At 48.1% G+C, this 15,040-nt stretch overlaps 1 protein-coding gene across 1 annotated transcript in view; it reads left to right on the top strand.

Annotated features, from left to right (window-relative positions):
- Positions 1–15,040, top strand: part of polr1c (RNA polymerase I and III subunit C) — a 72,798-nt gene that overhangs the window by 40,513 nt on the left and 17,245 nt on the right. Inside the window, exons 5-8 of the mRNA XM_072500590.1 lie at positions 7,557–7,676; positions 7,822–7,974; positions 11,550–11,699; positions 13,015–13,131. Of these exons, the coding sequence (XP_072356691.1) occupies positions 7,557–7,676; positions 7,822–7,974; positions 11,550–11,699; positions 13,015–13,131 (540 nt within the window). The remainder of the gene's footprint in view (positions 1–7,556; positions 7,677–7,821; positions 7,975–11,549; positions 11,700–13,014; positions 13,132–15,040) is intronic.

Raw genomic sequence — 15,040 nt, 5'->3', positions numbered from 1 at the left:
CCTTTCCCTACCCTCCTGCTTTCCTTTATGTGCCCTGATAAATATCAGCTCCCCTCTAACCACTGCCTTCAACGCCTCCCAGACCACTCCCACCTGAACCTCCCCATTGTCATTGAGTTCCAAGTACCTTTCAATACACCCCCTCACCCTTAAACACACCCCCTCATCTGCCAATAATCCCATGTCCATTCTCCAGGGCGGGTGCTGTTCTTTTTCCTCCCCTATCTCCAGGTCCACCCAATATGGAGCGTGGTCCGAGATAACTATAGCCGTGTACTCCGTCCCCGTCACCTTCGGGATCAGTGCCCTTCCCAAAACAAAAAAGTCTATCCGTGAATAAACTTTGTGGACATAGGAGAAAAACGAAAACTCCTTACTCCTAGGTCTACTAAATCTCCAGGGGTCCACTCCTCCCATCTGCTCCATAAAGTCCTTAAGCACCCTAGCTGCAGCCGGCCTCCTTCCGGTCCTGGACCTCGATCTGTCCAGCACCGTATTAAAATCTCCACCCATTACCAACTTTCCCGCCTCTAGGTCCGGGATGCGTCCCAACATACGCCTCATAAAATTGGCATCCTCCCAGTTGGGGGCATATACGTTCACTAAAACCACTACCTCCCCTTGCAATCTGCCACTCACCATCACGTATCTGCCCCCACTATCCGCCAGTATGGTCTTTGCCTCAAACATTACCCGCTTCCCCACTAATATAGCCACCCCCCTATTTTTTGCGTCTAGCCCCGAGTGAAACACCTGCCCCACCCATCCTTTGCGTAGTCTGACCTGGTCTATCAGTTTCAGATGCGTCTCCTGTAGCATAACCACATCTGCCTTAAGTTTCTTTAGGTGTGCGAGTACCCGTGCCCTCTTAATCGGCCCGTTCAGCCCTCTCACATTCCACGTGATCAGCCGGGTTGGGGGGCTCAGCCGGGTTGGGGGGCTCTTTACCCCCCCCCTTGTCGACTAGCCATCTCCTTTTTCAATCCAGCTCCTTACCCGGTTCCCACGTTGCCGTATCTCCCCCCAACGGTGCCCTCCCGCCCCGACCACCCCACCCCATACCAGCTCCCCCTTCTCCCCAGCAGCAGCAACCGAGTTAACCCCGCCCCCGCTAGATCCTTTTCTAGCGTAATTGCACCCCCCATGTTGCTCCCAGAAGTCAACAAACTCTGGCCGACCTCGGCTTCCCCCCGTGACCTCGGCCCCCACTGTGCGAGGCCCCCTCCTTCCTGCTACCCTGTTCCCGCCATGATTACCATAGCGCGGGAACAAAGCCCGCGTTTCCCATTTGGCCCCGCCTCCAATGGCCGGCGCCCACCAGCTCCTCATCCTCCCTCCCCCCCTCCCCCACGACATGGGGAAGAGAGAAAAGTTACAGGGTCGCAGGATTAACAACCTGGGAAATCATCTCTTCCCCCTTTTTCCCCCCCTCACCCCACATAATCACCCCACCACTTTGTCCCAAATGTTCTTATTCTAGCCCGCTTATTCCAGTTTCTCCTCGACAATAAATGTCCACGCCTCTTCTGCCGTTTCAAAGTAGTGGTGTTTCCCTTGATGTGTGACCCACAGTCTTGTCGGCTGCAGCATTCCAAATTTAACCTTCCTTTTGTGTAGCACCGCCTTGGCCCGATTAAAGCTTGCCCTCCTTCTCGCCACCTCCGCATTCCAATCTTGATATACGCGGATCACCGCGTTCTCCCACCTACTGCTCCGGGTTTTCTTTGCCCATCTGAGGACCATCTCTCTGTCCTTATATCGGAGAAATCTCACCACTATGGCTCGAGGAATTTCTCCAGCCCTCGGTCTTCGCGCCATAACTCGATAAGCTCCCTCCACCTCCAACGGGCCCGTCGGGGCCTCCAATCCCATTAACGAGTGAAGCATCGTGCTCACATATGCCTCGACGTCCGCCCCTTCTGCACCTTCGGGAAGACCAAGAATCCTTAAATTCTTCCTCCTCGCATTATTCTCCAGCACCTCCAGCCTTTCCACACACCTTTTGTGTTGTGCCTCGTGCATCTCTGTCTTCACCACCAGGCCCTGTATGTCGTCCTCATTCTCAGCAGCCTTTGCCTTCACGACCCGAAGCTCCTGCTCCTGGGTCTTTTGCTCCTCCTTTAGCCCTTCAATCGCCTGTAATATCGGGGCCAACAGCTCCTTCTTCATCTCCTTTTTAAGTTCTTCCACGCAGTGCCGCAGGAACTCTTGTTGGTCAGGGCCCCATATTAAACTGCCACCTTCCGACGCCATCTTGCTTTGTGCTTGCCTTCCTTGCCGCTGCTCTAGAGGATCCACCGCAATCCGGCCACTTTCCTCTCCTTTTTCCATCCGTGTCCAGGGGGGATTCCCTTCTGGTTTACCGCACAGTGTTTTTAGCCGTTAAAATTGCCGTTGGGGCTCCTATTAAGAGCCCAAAAGTCCGTTCCACCGGGAGCTGCCAAAACGTGCGACTTAGCTGGTCATCGCCGCACCTGGAAGTCCTGAGCCATATTGATGACGAACAGGAGGCAAGAGGGTGTAGAAATATGTCAGGGTCTTTAAACCTGGGGGTACGTGCAGTAGGAGCATTTGAAATATGGGGAGATGGTTTATGGGACACTCCAGTAATCCCCCCCCCCCCCCCCCCCCCGGGCTGCTGCTGCTGACGATCTATTTTCCCTTAACGTTCCGCGAGATAGTCAAGGAACGGTTGCCACCGCCTGGAGAACCCCTGAACCGTTCCTCTCAACGCAAACTTCATCCATTCCAGTTTTATGAACCCTGCCATATCGTTTGTCCAGGCCTCCACGCCGGGGGGGTTTCGCTTCCTTCCACATGAGTAAGATCCTTCGCCGGGCTACCAGGGACGCAAAAGCCAGAATATCGACCTCTTTCGCTTCCTGCACTCCCGGCTCATCCGCTACCCCAAATATAGCTAACCCCCAACCTGGCTTGACCCGGACCTTCACCACCTTTGAAATCACTCTTGCCACTCCCCTCCAGTACTCATCCAGTGCCGGACACGACCAAAACATATGTGTGTGGTTCGCCGGGCTTCCCAAGCACCTCCTGCAGCTGTCCTCCACCCCGAAGAACCTTCTCAGCCTCGCCCCTGTCATATGCGCTTTGTGTAGAACCTTGAATTGTATCAGGCTAAGCCTGGCACACGAGGACGAGGAATTTACCCTACTTAGGGCATCAGCCCACAGCCCCTCCTCAATCTCCTCCCCCAGCTCTTCTTCCCATTTTCCCTTCAGCTCCTCTACCAGTGCCTCCCCCTCCCCTCTCATCTCCTGATATATTTCGGACACTTTGCCCTCCCCGACCCATACCCCGGAAATCACTCTATCCTGGATCCCCTGTGTCGGGAGCAGCGGAAATTCCCTCACCTGTTGCCTCGTAAACACCCTCACTTGCATGTATCTAAAGATATTCCCAGGGGGCAACTGTTGCTCTTATTAGCCTTAGTTTTATTAGCTCTAATTCTGTCACCTTTGCTCACGAGTCGCCAGGTATCTTTCTGATACCGCCACGTGGTTCAAGCTCGAGTAATGATTAATAATACAGTACACCGCTGAGTAAATGTTAAATCAACGATCATTTATTATATACAGCAATAAATACTTACACAATAATACTACCTCTAGACTATTACCTACCACTAAAGGCCAATACTTAACTTTGGTGATGGCCCACCAGGTCAGGGAAACGAATGGCTTATCGAATTGGGTCTGGCCTGCGGGATGCAAAAAGGCTGGTACGGGTCGATAGTCTGGAGCACCTATCTGGTAGCGATCGCTGGAGTAAGACTTACTTGTTCTTTCGTCGAAGGTTGCGAGTAGGAGAAGAACATAGAACATAGAAAATACAGCACAGAACAGGCCCTTCGGCCCACGATGTTGTGCCGAACCTTTGTCCTAGATTAATCATTGATTATCATTGAATTTACAGTGCAGAAGGAGGCCATTCGGCCCTTTGAGTCTGCACCGGCTCTTGGAAAGAGCACCCTACCCAAACTCAACACCTTCACCCAACACCAAGGGCAATTTGGACATTAAGGGCAATTTATCATTGGCCAATTCACCTAACCCGCACATCTTTGGCTTGTGGGAGGAAACCGGAGCACCCGGAGGAAACCCACGCAGACACGGGGAGGACGTGCAGACTCCGCACAGTCAGTGACCCAAGCCGGAATCGAACCTGGGACCCTGGAGCTGTGAAGCAATTGTGCTATCCACAATGCTACCGTGCTGCCCTTGAGAACAAATAAATCTACACTATATCATTTAACCGTAATCCATGTACCTATCCAACAGCTGCTTGAAGGTCCATAATGTTTCCGACTCAACTACTTCCACAGGCAGTGCATTCCATGCCCCCACTACTGTCTGGGTAAAGAACCTACCTCTGATATCCCTCCTATATCTTCCACCTTTCACCTTAAATTTATGTCCCCTTGTAATGGTTTGTTCCACCCGGGGAAAAAGTCTCTGACTGTCTACTCTATCTATTCCCCTGATCATCTTATAAACCTCTATCAAGTCGCCCCTCATCCTTCTCCGTTCTAATGAGAAAAGGCCTAGCACCCTCAACCTTTCCTCGTAAGACCTACTCTCCATTCCAGGCAACATCCTGGTAAATCTTCTTTGCACCTTTTCCAAAGCTTCCACATCCTTCCTAAAATGAGGCGACCAGAACTGTACACAGTACTCCAGAAGGGTCGATCTGAACTTGGCCCCTATCTTTATAGTTCCCAGGGGCTTCCCGCCTCTCGGGGCGGACCTTGACCCTGGTCCCAAGTGATTGGACTTGGTCCCAATCACTGGATTCGATATGCTCCAATAATGGGGCGATTCCTCGATCGGGGGGTGGTCGTTCACCTGTCTTTGTTTCGGCCACTGCTGGCGCCGAGAGGTCTGGATCGGCTTCAATTGCTAATTTGTAGCAATTGTTCCTGGGGATCGCCGATTAAACTGCAGATGGCTGGGTTGATGTGCTGCTAATGGTTGCAGGTATCGGTCTGGGCCGACTTCCCCAGAGCCGAATACACTGTTCTGTCTGCAGCTGTCCGTTTGTGCCCTGTTGGCTGATTTTCCCATCAGCCTTTTCAGTTCACCATTTTACATCGGGGTTTGGCCAAATTAATCGGGAATCAGCCATTTTAGGTGGCTGCACAACTCATACTTTTCCTCCAGCGCTCCCAAGCTCGCAAACGTCCCGTCAATAAACAAATCTCCCAATCTCCTAATTCCTGCCCGATGCCAGCTCTGGAACCCTCCGTCCATCCTTCCTGGGACAAACCTATGGTTGTTCCTGGTCGGGGACCATACCAAGGCACCCGTCACACCCCTATGTCGCCTCCATTGCCCCCAGATCCTTAAGGTTGCCGCCACCACTGGGTTTGTGGTATACCTTTTCAGGGAGAGCGGTAGCGGCGCCGTCACCAGCGCATTTAGGCTCGTTCCTTTACAGGACGCTATCTCCAGCCTCTTCCACGCCGCCCCCTCTCCCTCCCTCATCCACTTGCGAACCATCGCCACATTGGCGGCCCAGTAATAATCGTCCAGATTCAGCAACGCCAGTCCCCCCCTGTCCCTCCTTACCCTCGGGGTCTTCCCTGCCCACACAAAACTCATAACACTCCTTATCTATTTTCTTAAAAAAGACCTTAGTGATCAAAATGGGGAGACATTGAAACACAAAAAGAGACCTTGGGAGGACCATCATCTTGACCGCCTGCACTCTGCCCGCCAATGAGAGCGGCAGCATATCCCACCTCTTGAAATCCTCCTCCATCTGCTCCACCAGCCGCATCAGATTCATTTTTTCCAATAAAGGGGCAATTTAATGTGGCCAATCCACCTAGCCTGCACATTTTTGGGTTGTGAAATGAAATGAATGAAAATCGCTTATTGTCACAAGTAGGCTTCAAATGAAGTTACTGTGAAAAGCCCCTAGTCGCCACATTCCGGCGCCTGTTCGGGGAGGCTGGTACGGGAATTGAACCGTGCTGCTGGCCTGCCTTGGTCTGCTTTAAAAGCCAGCGATTTAGCCCAGTGTGCTAAACCAGCCCTTGTGCGGGCGAAACCCACGTAAACACGGGAAGAATGTGCAAACTCCACACAGAGAGTGATCCAGAGCCGGGATCGAACCTGGGACCTCGGCGCCGTGAGGCTGCAGGGCTAACCCACTGCGCCACCGTGCTGCCACAAACAGACTCTATTTTAACAGAACAGGCTGCAGAATAATCCGAAGAATCACAAAGGAGGCAAGGAAAATGACGCGGCTATTAAATTCAAAAATGTTGGCAATCAAATAAAACAGGCTTTGAATTTGAGTTGAATGGTCTTGCCTTTTTCCCAGACACCTGATCAAACATAGTTATTTGGCAATTCTCAAACAGGCTAAACCAGAGTGCAGCTGACTTTTAACTAACTTCTTTGTCACTGACAGTACATGGTAAACCCATTCTTCATTTTTGTCATTTTGTCAATAGTTTAAAACTATTCGCCTTGTAAAACAGTACCGAGTGAGTGCTGCATTGCTGGAGGTGCTATTCCTCATATTAAATGTTAAATGGGCTTTAAGTGATATTCCAGTAGTTTGAGTGAATGTTAAAGATTGTGTTGCACTTTTCAAAGGAACATCGAGGTGTTCTAGTGTCGAGCACCTAATGCTGGGGAGGTGGTGGCGCGGTGGTATTGTCGCTGAACCTGTAATTCAAAGACCCGGGGTAATGCTCTGGCGACCCGAGTTGAAATCCCACCCCGGCAGATGGTAAAATTTGAATCCAATCAAAATCTGGACTTAAAAATTTAATGATGATCGTAAAACCATTGTCGATTGTTGTAAAACAGGGGCTGGTTTAGCACCGTGGACTAAACAGATGGCTTGTAATGCAGAGCAAGGACAGCAGCGCGGGTTCAATTCCCGTACCAGCCTCCCCGAACAGGCGCCGGAATGTGGCGACTAGGGGCTTTTCACAGTAACTTCATTGAAGCCTACTTGTGACAATAAGCGATTATTATTATTATTAATATTATTATTATTATTAGAACCTCATCTGGTTCACTAATGACTTTGAGGAAAGGAAATCTGTCCTCCTTACCTGGTCTGTCCTACATGTGACTCCAGGTCCACAGCAATGTGGTTGACTCTCAAATGCCCTTGGGCAATAAATGCCGGCCCGGCCATCAACGCCCACATCCCATGAACAAATACCAACTAGATATTTGTTTCATTGCTGTTGTGGGACTGCTACTTTTTTTTTAAATTTAGAATACCCAATTATTTTCTTTTCCAATTAAGGGGCAATTTAGCGTGGCCAATCTACCTAATCTGCACATCTTTTGGGTTGTGGGGGTGAAACCCATGCAGACACGGGGAGAATGTGCAAACTCTACACAGACAGTGACCCAGGGCCGGGATCGAACCAGTCCCAGTGCTAACCACTGCGCCACCGTGCTGCCCTGGACTGCTACTTATTGACAACCACTGTACTTCAAAGGTGAAGCATTTTCTATCTTCTATTGCGATAGGATCTATATAAGTTGTTTTTTTATTTATTCATAAAGGGGATGAAGAAGGCACGGAGATCGACACTCTTCAGTTTCAGCTTAAAGTGAAGTGTACAAGAAACCCTAAAGCACAGAAAGATTCCTCAGACCCTGATGAACTATATTTTAATCATAAAGGTTTGCTCTGTTTGGAAGCAGCTTCTTAATGAATTTAAATACAAAACCTCAAGAGGACTTGATTCATCAAATGTCCCTTGAATGAATGACATGCCCCTGTGTCATACTACTGAACAGTCCTGAATTCTTCTGTTTTCCCTTCCAGTCTACTCCAAGCATATGAAGTGGGTACCAATTGGGAACCAGGCTGACCTCTTTGGACAGGTTGACATCCGACCTGTACATGATGATATCCTGATAGCTCAGCTCCGCCCCGGACAGGAAATTGATGTCGTCGTGCACTGTGTGAAAGGAATTGGTAAGGTGGGAGGGAATCGGTACGGTGGGAGGGAATCGGTACGGTGGGAGGGAATCGGTACGTTGGGAGGGAATCGGTACGGTGGGAGGGAATCGGTACGGTGGGAGGGAATCGGTACGGTGGGAGGGAATCGGTACGGTGGGAGGGAATCGGTACGGTGGGAGGGAATCGGTACGGTGGGAGGGGGTGGGAGGGAATCGGTACGGTGGGAGGGAATCGGTACGGTGGGAGGGAATCGGTACGGTGGGAGGGAATCGGTACGGTGGGAGGGAATCGGTACGGTGGGAGGGAATCGGTACGGTGGGAGGGAATCGGTACGGTGGGAGGGAATCGGTACGGTGGGAGGGGGTGGGAGGGAATCGGTACGGTGGGAGGGAATCGGTACGGTGGGAGGGAATCGGTACGGTGGGAGGGAATCGGTACGGTGGGAGGGAATCGGTACGGTGGGAGGGAATCGGTACGGTGGGAGGGAATCGGTACGGTGGGAGGGAATCGGTACGGTGGGAGGGAATCGGTACGGTGGGAGGGAATCGGTACGGTGGGAGGGAATCGGTACGGTGGGAGGGAATCGGTACGGTGGGAGGGGGTGGGAGGGAATCGGTACGGTGGGAGGGAATCGTACGGTGGGAGGGAATCGGTACGGTGGGAGGGAATCGGTACGGTGGGAGGGAATCGGTACGGTGGGAGGGAATCGGTACGGTGGGAGGGAATCGGTACGGTGGGAGGGAATCGGTACGGTGGGAGGGAATCGGTACGGTGGGAGGGAATCGGTACGGTGGGAGGGAATCGGTACGGTGGGAGGGAATCGGTACGGTGGGAGGGCTGTGGGGTGGGATAGTGGAAGTATGTTGCTTACAGTACCATTGGTGAAGTACAAATACATAAAAGGAAGCTTTTAACAGATACTGAGAGCTCAATACTGCAGAAAATCTAGAGAATAAAAAGTGTCAGGGCATATTTAAAAGGAAAGCAAAAAGAGGGAATGAACAACTATGAATAACAATAATCGCTTCTTGTCACAAGTAGGCTTCAATGAAGTTAGTGAAAAGCCCCTAGTCGCCACATTCCGGCGCCTATTCGGGGAGGCCGGTACGGGAATTGAATCCGCGCTGCTGCCTTGTTCTGCATTACAAGCCAGCTGCTTAGCCCACTGTGCTATTAGCAAGTAAAATCAATGAAAATTCAAAGATGTTCTTACAGATACATAACAAGCAAGTGGATAACTATAGAGAGAGTACAGCCTGTCCAGAATCATTTGTGTCTATTTTCATAATAAGAGAGGGAAGGTACAGACATTGCAATTAGGGAGGCAGAGTGTGAAATATTAGATGAAATTAACATGTGAGACAGGAAGTATTAAGGGGTTTAATATCTTTGAAAGTTGGCACCTACCCTGGCCCAGATTTTATGGATCCTAGTTAAGGGAAGCTAGAGGAAGGATAGTCGTTTGGTACTACAGAACTTGAGTATCAATTTTTTTAAGAAAAGCGAGACATTCTGTCCAAACATTTCATCTTGGGGCAGCACGGGGGTGCAGTCTCACGGCGCCGAGGACCCAGTTCGATACCGGCGTGGCTGCGTGGGTCTCACCCCCACAACCCAAAGATGTGTAGGCTAGGTGATTGACCACTCTAAATTGCCCCTTAATTGGAAAAAAAATTAGATACTCTAAATTTATTAAAAAAAGAAAAGAAACAAAAACTTTTCATCTTGCACTCTTCAGGACAGATTCTCAAGAGCACCAAATCTCAACCGGAGCAATAATACGTACTGCATGAAAAGAGGGCGCTGATTAGTTGCCAAGTGGGATCTGATTAAGAGGCATTGTTGTGGAGAATGCACCAGGGAACAGTTAATTGCCAAACTTTTGTTTTAATTCTAACCAGGCAGGTTGACTGTGATTGGTCATTGCATTGCCATGAGGAATGAACCAAGCAATGGTTGTCCCATTTGATATTCTTAGAATCAGTGCAGAATGTTATACGTTTTAGTTGCTGCGAACTGAAGAGTCTAAAGTTCTTGTTCCTTTTCACCAAACACCATTTATTTCACTTCCACAACTTCTGCACAAACCTCTTAACAACACACCACCTGACAGAGGCCACCTGAAGCCCCTTTACATATCCGTGTCAATTAATGGATACTTAACATAAATGAGACACTAATTGCAATGTCTCTTAACCCATTACTTAACACAGAAGGAGGCCATTCGGCCCATCATGTCTGTACCGACCCTCTGAAAGATCACGCCACCCAATCCCAATCCCCCGCCCTATCCCAATAACCCCTTATCCTAACTTACACATCCTTTTTAAAAAAAATTTAAGAGTACCCAATTCATTTTTTCCAATTAAGGGGCAATTTAGCATGGCCAATCCATCTTTTTTTTAAAAATATGTTTATTCAAAGTTTTTCCAACAAAGATTTTCAACCAGTTAAACCCCCCCCCCCCCCACCCGTAACAGAAAAGAAAAAGACAAAAGAGCAAAACAAAACATAAACATATCAAGCAAACATAGTACAGAACTTATACAATGGGTTTCTCCCGCACATATTAACCCTCCCATATGTTTGTACAAATCTACCTGGGAAAAAAAAAACTCGCTCACCCACCCAAATATTCCCCCCCCCTCCCCCCAAATAAATACTTGTGAATCTTACTTGTTGAATGCAAGACGAGAAACTTCTCTTTTCATTCTCAACAATAAAAAGTATCTTGTATGCTGTTCAACTGCTGTAATCTACAAGATTATGGACCAAAAGTCAACGCAGGATCAGGCTGTGTTGCTGCTTGTCGGCTGAGATGGACATAATGGATGACATGGCCTCCTTTCATACTGTAAATGTCTATGATGTTATGCGGAATAAAGCATAGCCAAGCAACAGAAACAGCACAGTGGTTAGCATAGTTTCCTCACAGCTCCAGGGGCCTGGGTTCGATTACGACTTTGGGTGACTGTCTGTGTGGAGTCTGCACGTTCTCCCCGTGTCTGCGTGGGTTTCCTCCGGGTGCTCCGGTTTCCTCCCACAAGTCCCCAAAGATGTGCTGTTGGGTAATTTGGACATTCTGAATTCTCCCTCTGTGACCCGAACAGGCGCCGGAATGTGGCGACTAGGGGATTTTCACAGTATCTTCATTGCAGTGTTAATGTAAGCCTACTTGTGACAATAAACATTATAAAGATTGTATAATGGGTTAGGTGGGGTATGTGAATAAGGCGGTGAAGTGGTCCTCGGTAGGGTGCTCTTTCAGAGGGTCGGTGCAGACTCAGTGGGCTGAATGGTCTCCTGCACTGTAGGGATTATATGATATGATTCTATGAGAAGGTTATCAACCCTGACTGACCAGGCTGGGATTTTTAGAGAAAGAAAGACCAAGAAGTGACCCAATCAAGATTCTTAAAATTACGAAAGGGTATAAGAGTTACTTGGAGAAAACATTTTCACTTTTTGTGGACTTCACAACTAGGGCCATAAATATATGATGGCCATTAATAAATCTAACAAGGAATTCAGGAGAAACTTCTGTCTGTGACGTGTAATGTGCTATATACTTTCTTTTGTACTCCCCTCAGGTAAAGACCACGCCAAGTTTTCTCCTGTTGCCACGGCAAGTTACCGACTTCTTCCAGATATAACTCTACTCAGTCCTGTGGAAGGGGAGCTGGCAGACAAACTAAAACGCTGCTTCTCTCCTGGCGTCATTGAGGTTCAGACAGCGAACGGTTAGTCTGTTCTGTTCCCTATGAAAGCTGTAATTGTAAGATGGTTTCTTGCTCACTTTAGACCTGAGAAGCTGATGGGAAGGCTGAAACAAAATATTCAAAATAATGATTGAGTAAATAAGGAGAAACTGTTGCCACTGGCAGAAGAGTTAGATTATCTTAGAATTTACAGTGCAGAAGGAGACCATTCGGCCCATCGAGTCTGCACCGGCTCTTGGAAAGAGCACCCCACCCAGGATCAACACCTCCACCCTATCCCCATAATCCAGTAACCCCACCCAACACTAAGGGCAATTTTGGACACTAAGGGCAATTTATCATGGCCAATCCACAAGAGAACACAAGGTTTAACATAATCAGCAACAATGATTTGGAATGCACAGCCTGAAAGGCCGGTGGAAGCAGATTTAATAGTAATATTCAAAAAGGATAAACATTAGAAAAGGGGAAATTTACAGGACTATTGGAAAGGAGCAGGGGAGTGGACTAATTGGACAGCTACTCTTCCAAAGAATCAGCATAGACATGAGCTAAATGGCCTCCTTCAATGTTGCAGCATTGAGTCAGTGTGACCTGCAGTGGACTCCAGTATTTTAGAGCTTTAAGTGGAATAGTTTGCCAGGTCACTGTCCGTGTGGAGTTTGCACATTCTCCCCGTATCTGCATGGGTCTCACCCCCACAACCCAAAGATGTGCACGGTAGGTGGGTTGGCCACGCTAAATTGCCCCTTAATTGAAAAAAAAATAATTGGGTTCTCTAAAATTTAAAAACCAGTCTCAGCACAGACATGGTGGAATGGTCTATTTCTGTACTGTCAATTCATTGTAATGTCTGAGATTCAGACAGACAGTGGCTCAGTTCATTTATTTTGCAGAGTGTTACTCTGCACAAGTGAAATCCTGTCCTCTCCAAACATGCTGTCTAGCATCCTTGCACAGGGACAAGTAGCGTACCTCCAAAGAACAGTCTGGGAAATCCAGTCTTATTAGCACCATATTGATGCAGTTTTCCATCTGTCACACTCGATTTGCACATGATAGATTGGATTGGATTTGTTTATTGTCACGCGTACTGAGTACAGTGAAAAGTATTTTTCTGTGAGCAGCTCAACAGATCATTAAGTACATGAAAAGAAAAGAAAATACATAATAGGGCAACACAAGGTACACAATGTAACTACATAACACCGGCATCGGGTGAAAATTTTGAAGTAGCCGATCTGAACTTGATGGATCTGGTATTGGACTGGTATACAACATTGATTGTTTCCATGATAACATTGACATGATGGTCAATTGTTCCTTTTCCTTTTAGGGAGAAAATTTGCAACAGTTGTGAATTCCCGCTTGGACACCTGCAGTCGTGAGATATTCCGCCATGATGACCTTAAGAATTTAGTCCGCCTTGGCAGAGTTCGCGATCACTACATCTGTAAGTGAAGGCTGAGGATGGATTAGCATGCCAAAATGTGTTCTTTTGGGCATATTAATTGATCAGTTTGCAGTTAAAGATGATTACAGATGGCTTGTTTCAATTTTGTTTTCCTTTGGGGCTGCGTGGTGGCATAGTGGTTAGCACAGGGCTAAATCGCTGGCTTTGAAAGCAGACCAAGGCAGGCCAACAGCACGGTTCAATTCCCGTACCAGCCTCCCCGAACAGGCGCCGGAATGTGGCGACTAGGGGCTTTTCACAGTAACTTCATTTGAAGCCTACTTGTGACAATAAGCGATTTTCATTTCATTTCATTTTCACTGCTGCCTCACAGGGCCAGGGACCTGGGTTAAATTCTAGCCTTCGGTGACTGTCTGTGTGAAGTTTTCACATTCTCCCTTCTCTAGCAGTAAGACACACTTACAGCTAGAGGCATGGTTGGAGCAGAATTTGTAAGGAGCACCCAGGAGGGGTTTTTGAAACAATATGTAAATAGCCCAACTCGGGAAGGGGCCATATTAGACCTGGTGCTGGGAAATGAGCCCGGCCAGGTGATCGACGTTTCAGTAGATCATTTCGGGAACAGTGATCATAGTTCTGTAAGTTTTAAGCTGCCTATGGTTAAGGACAAGCTGGTCCTCAGGTGAAGGTGTTAGGCTGGGGAAGGCTAATTGCAACAGCATTAGGCAGGATCTGGAGAGTGTTGACTGGGCGAGGCTGTTTGAGGGGAAAATCGACATCCGGCATGTGGGGGGCTTTCAAATGTCAGTTGATTAGAATTCAGGACCATCATGTACCTGTGAGGACCTAAGATAAGGGTGGCAAGTATAGGGAACCCTGGATAATGAGGGCTATTATGAACCTTGTCAAAAAGAAAAAGGAAGCATTCGTAAGGTCTAAAAGGCTTAGGACAGATGAAGCCCTTGAAGAATATAAAGCAAGTAGGAAGGAACTTAAGGTATTAGTTAGCAAGGCTAATAGGGGTCATAAAAGGCCGTTGGCAAACAGGATTAAGGAAAATCCTATGGCGTTTTATACATATGTAAAGACCTCGAGGGTAGCCAGAGAAAGGGTTGGTCCATTCAAGGATATTGGAGGGAATCTATGTATGAAACCAGAGGAAATGGGAGAGATACTGAATGAATACTTTGCCTCAGTATTCACCAAAGAGAAGGACTTGGTGGATGAGGAGTATAGGGTAGAGTGTGCAGATATTCTGAGTCACGTTGATATTTAAAAGAGGAGGTGTCGGGCATCTGAAAAAGCATTAAAGTAGATAAGTCCCCAGGGCCTGATGGGATCTACCCCAGAATACTGGGGGAGGCAAGGGAGGAAATTGCTGGGGCCTTGACAGTAATCTTTGTATCCTCATTGGCTACAAGTGAAGTTCCAGAGGACTGGAGAGTAACCAATGTTGTTCCATTGTTTAAGAAGGGCAGCAGGGGTAATCCAGGAAATTATAGGCCTTTGAGCATACGTCAGTGGTAGAGAAATTATTGGAAAAGATTCTTTGGGATAGGATTTACTCACATTTGGAAACAAATGGAGTTATTAGTGATGGACAGCATGGTTTTGTGAAGTGGAGGTCGTGCCTCATTAATTTGATTGGGTTTTCGAGGAAGTGACAAAGATGATAGATGAGGGGAGGGCGGTGGATGTTGTATACATGAACTTCAGTAAAGCGTTTGACAAGGTACCTCATGGTAGACTGGTACAAAAGGTGAAGTCACATGGGATCAGAGGAGAGCTGGCAAGTTACAGAACTGGCTTCGGCACAGAAGGCAGAGGGTAGCAGTAGAAGGGTGCTTTTCTGAATGGAAGGCAGAATGGACTAACTGTTCCACAGGGATCAGTTCTGGGACCTTTGTTGTTCGTAATGTATGTAAATGATTTGGAAGAAAATGTAGCT

Source organism: Scyliorhinus torazame, chromosome 4, assembly GCF_047496885.1.
Source record: "Scyliorhinus torazame isolate Kashiwa2021f chromosome 4, sScyTor2.1, whole genome shotgun sequence".
In the NCBI taxonomy this organism is placed as follows: Eukaryota; Metazoa; Chordata; class Chondrichthyes; order Carcharhiniformes; family Scyliorhinidae; genus Scyliorhinus; species Scyliorhinus torazame.
The sequence above is the reverse complement of the archived record's forward strand: the minus strand, read 5'-3'. Positions and strand labels throughout refer to the sequence as shown.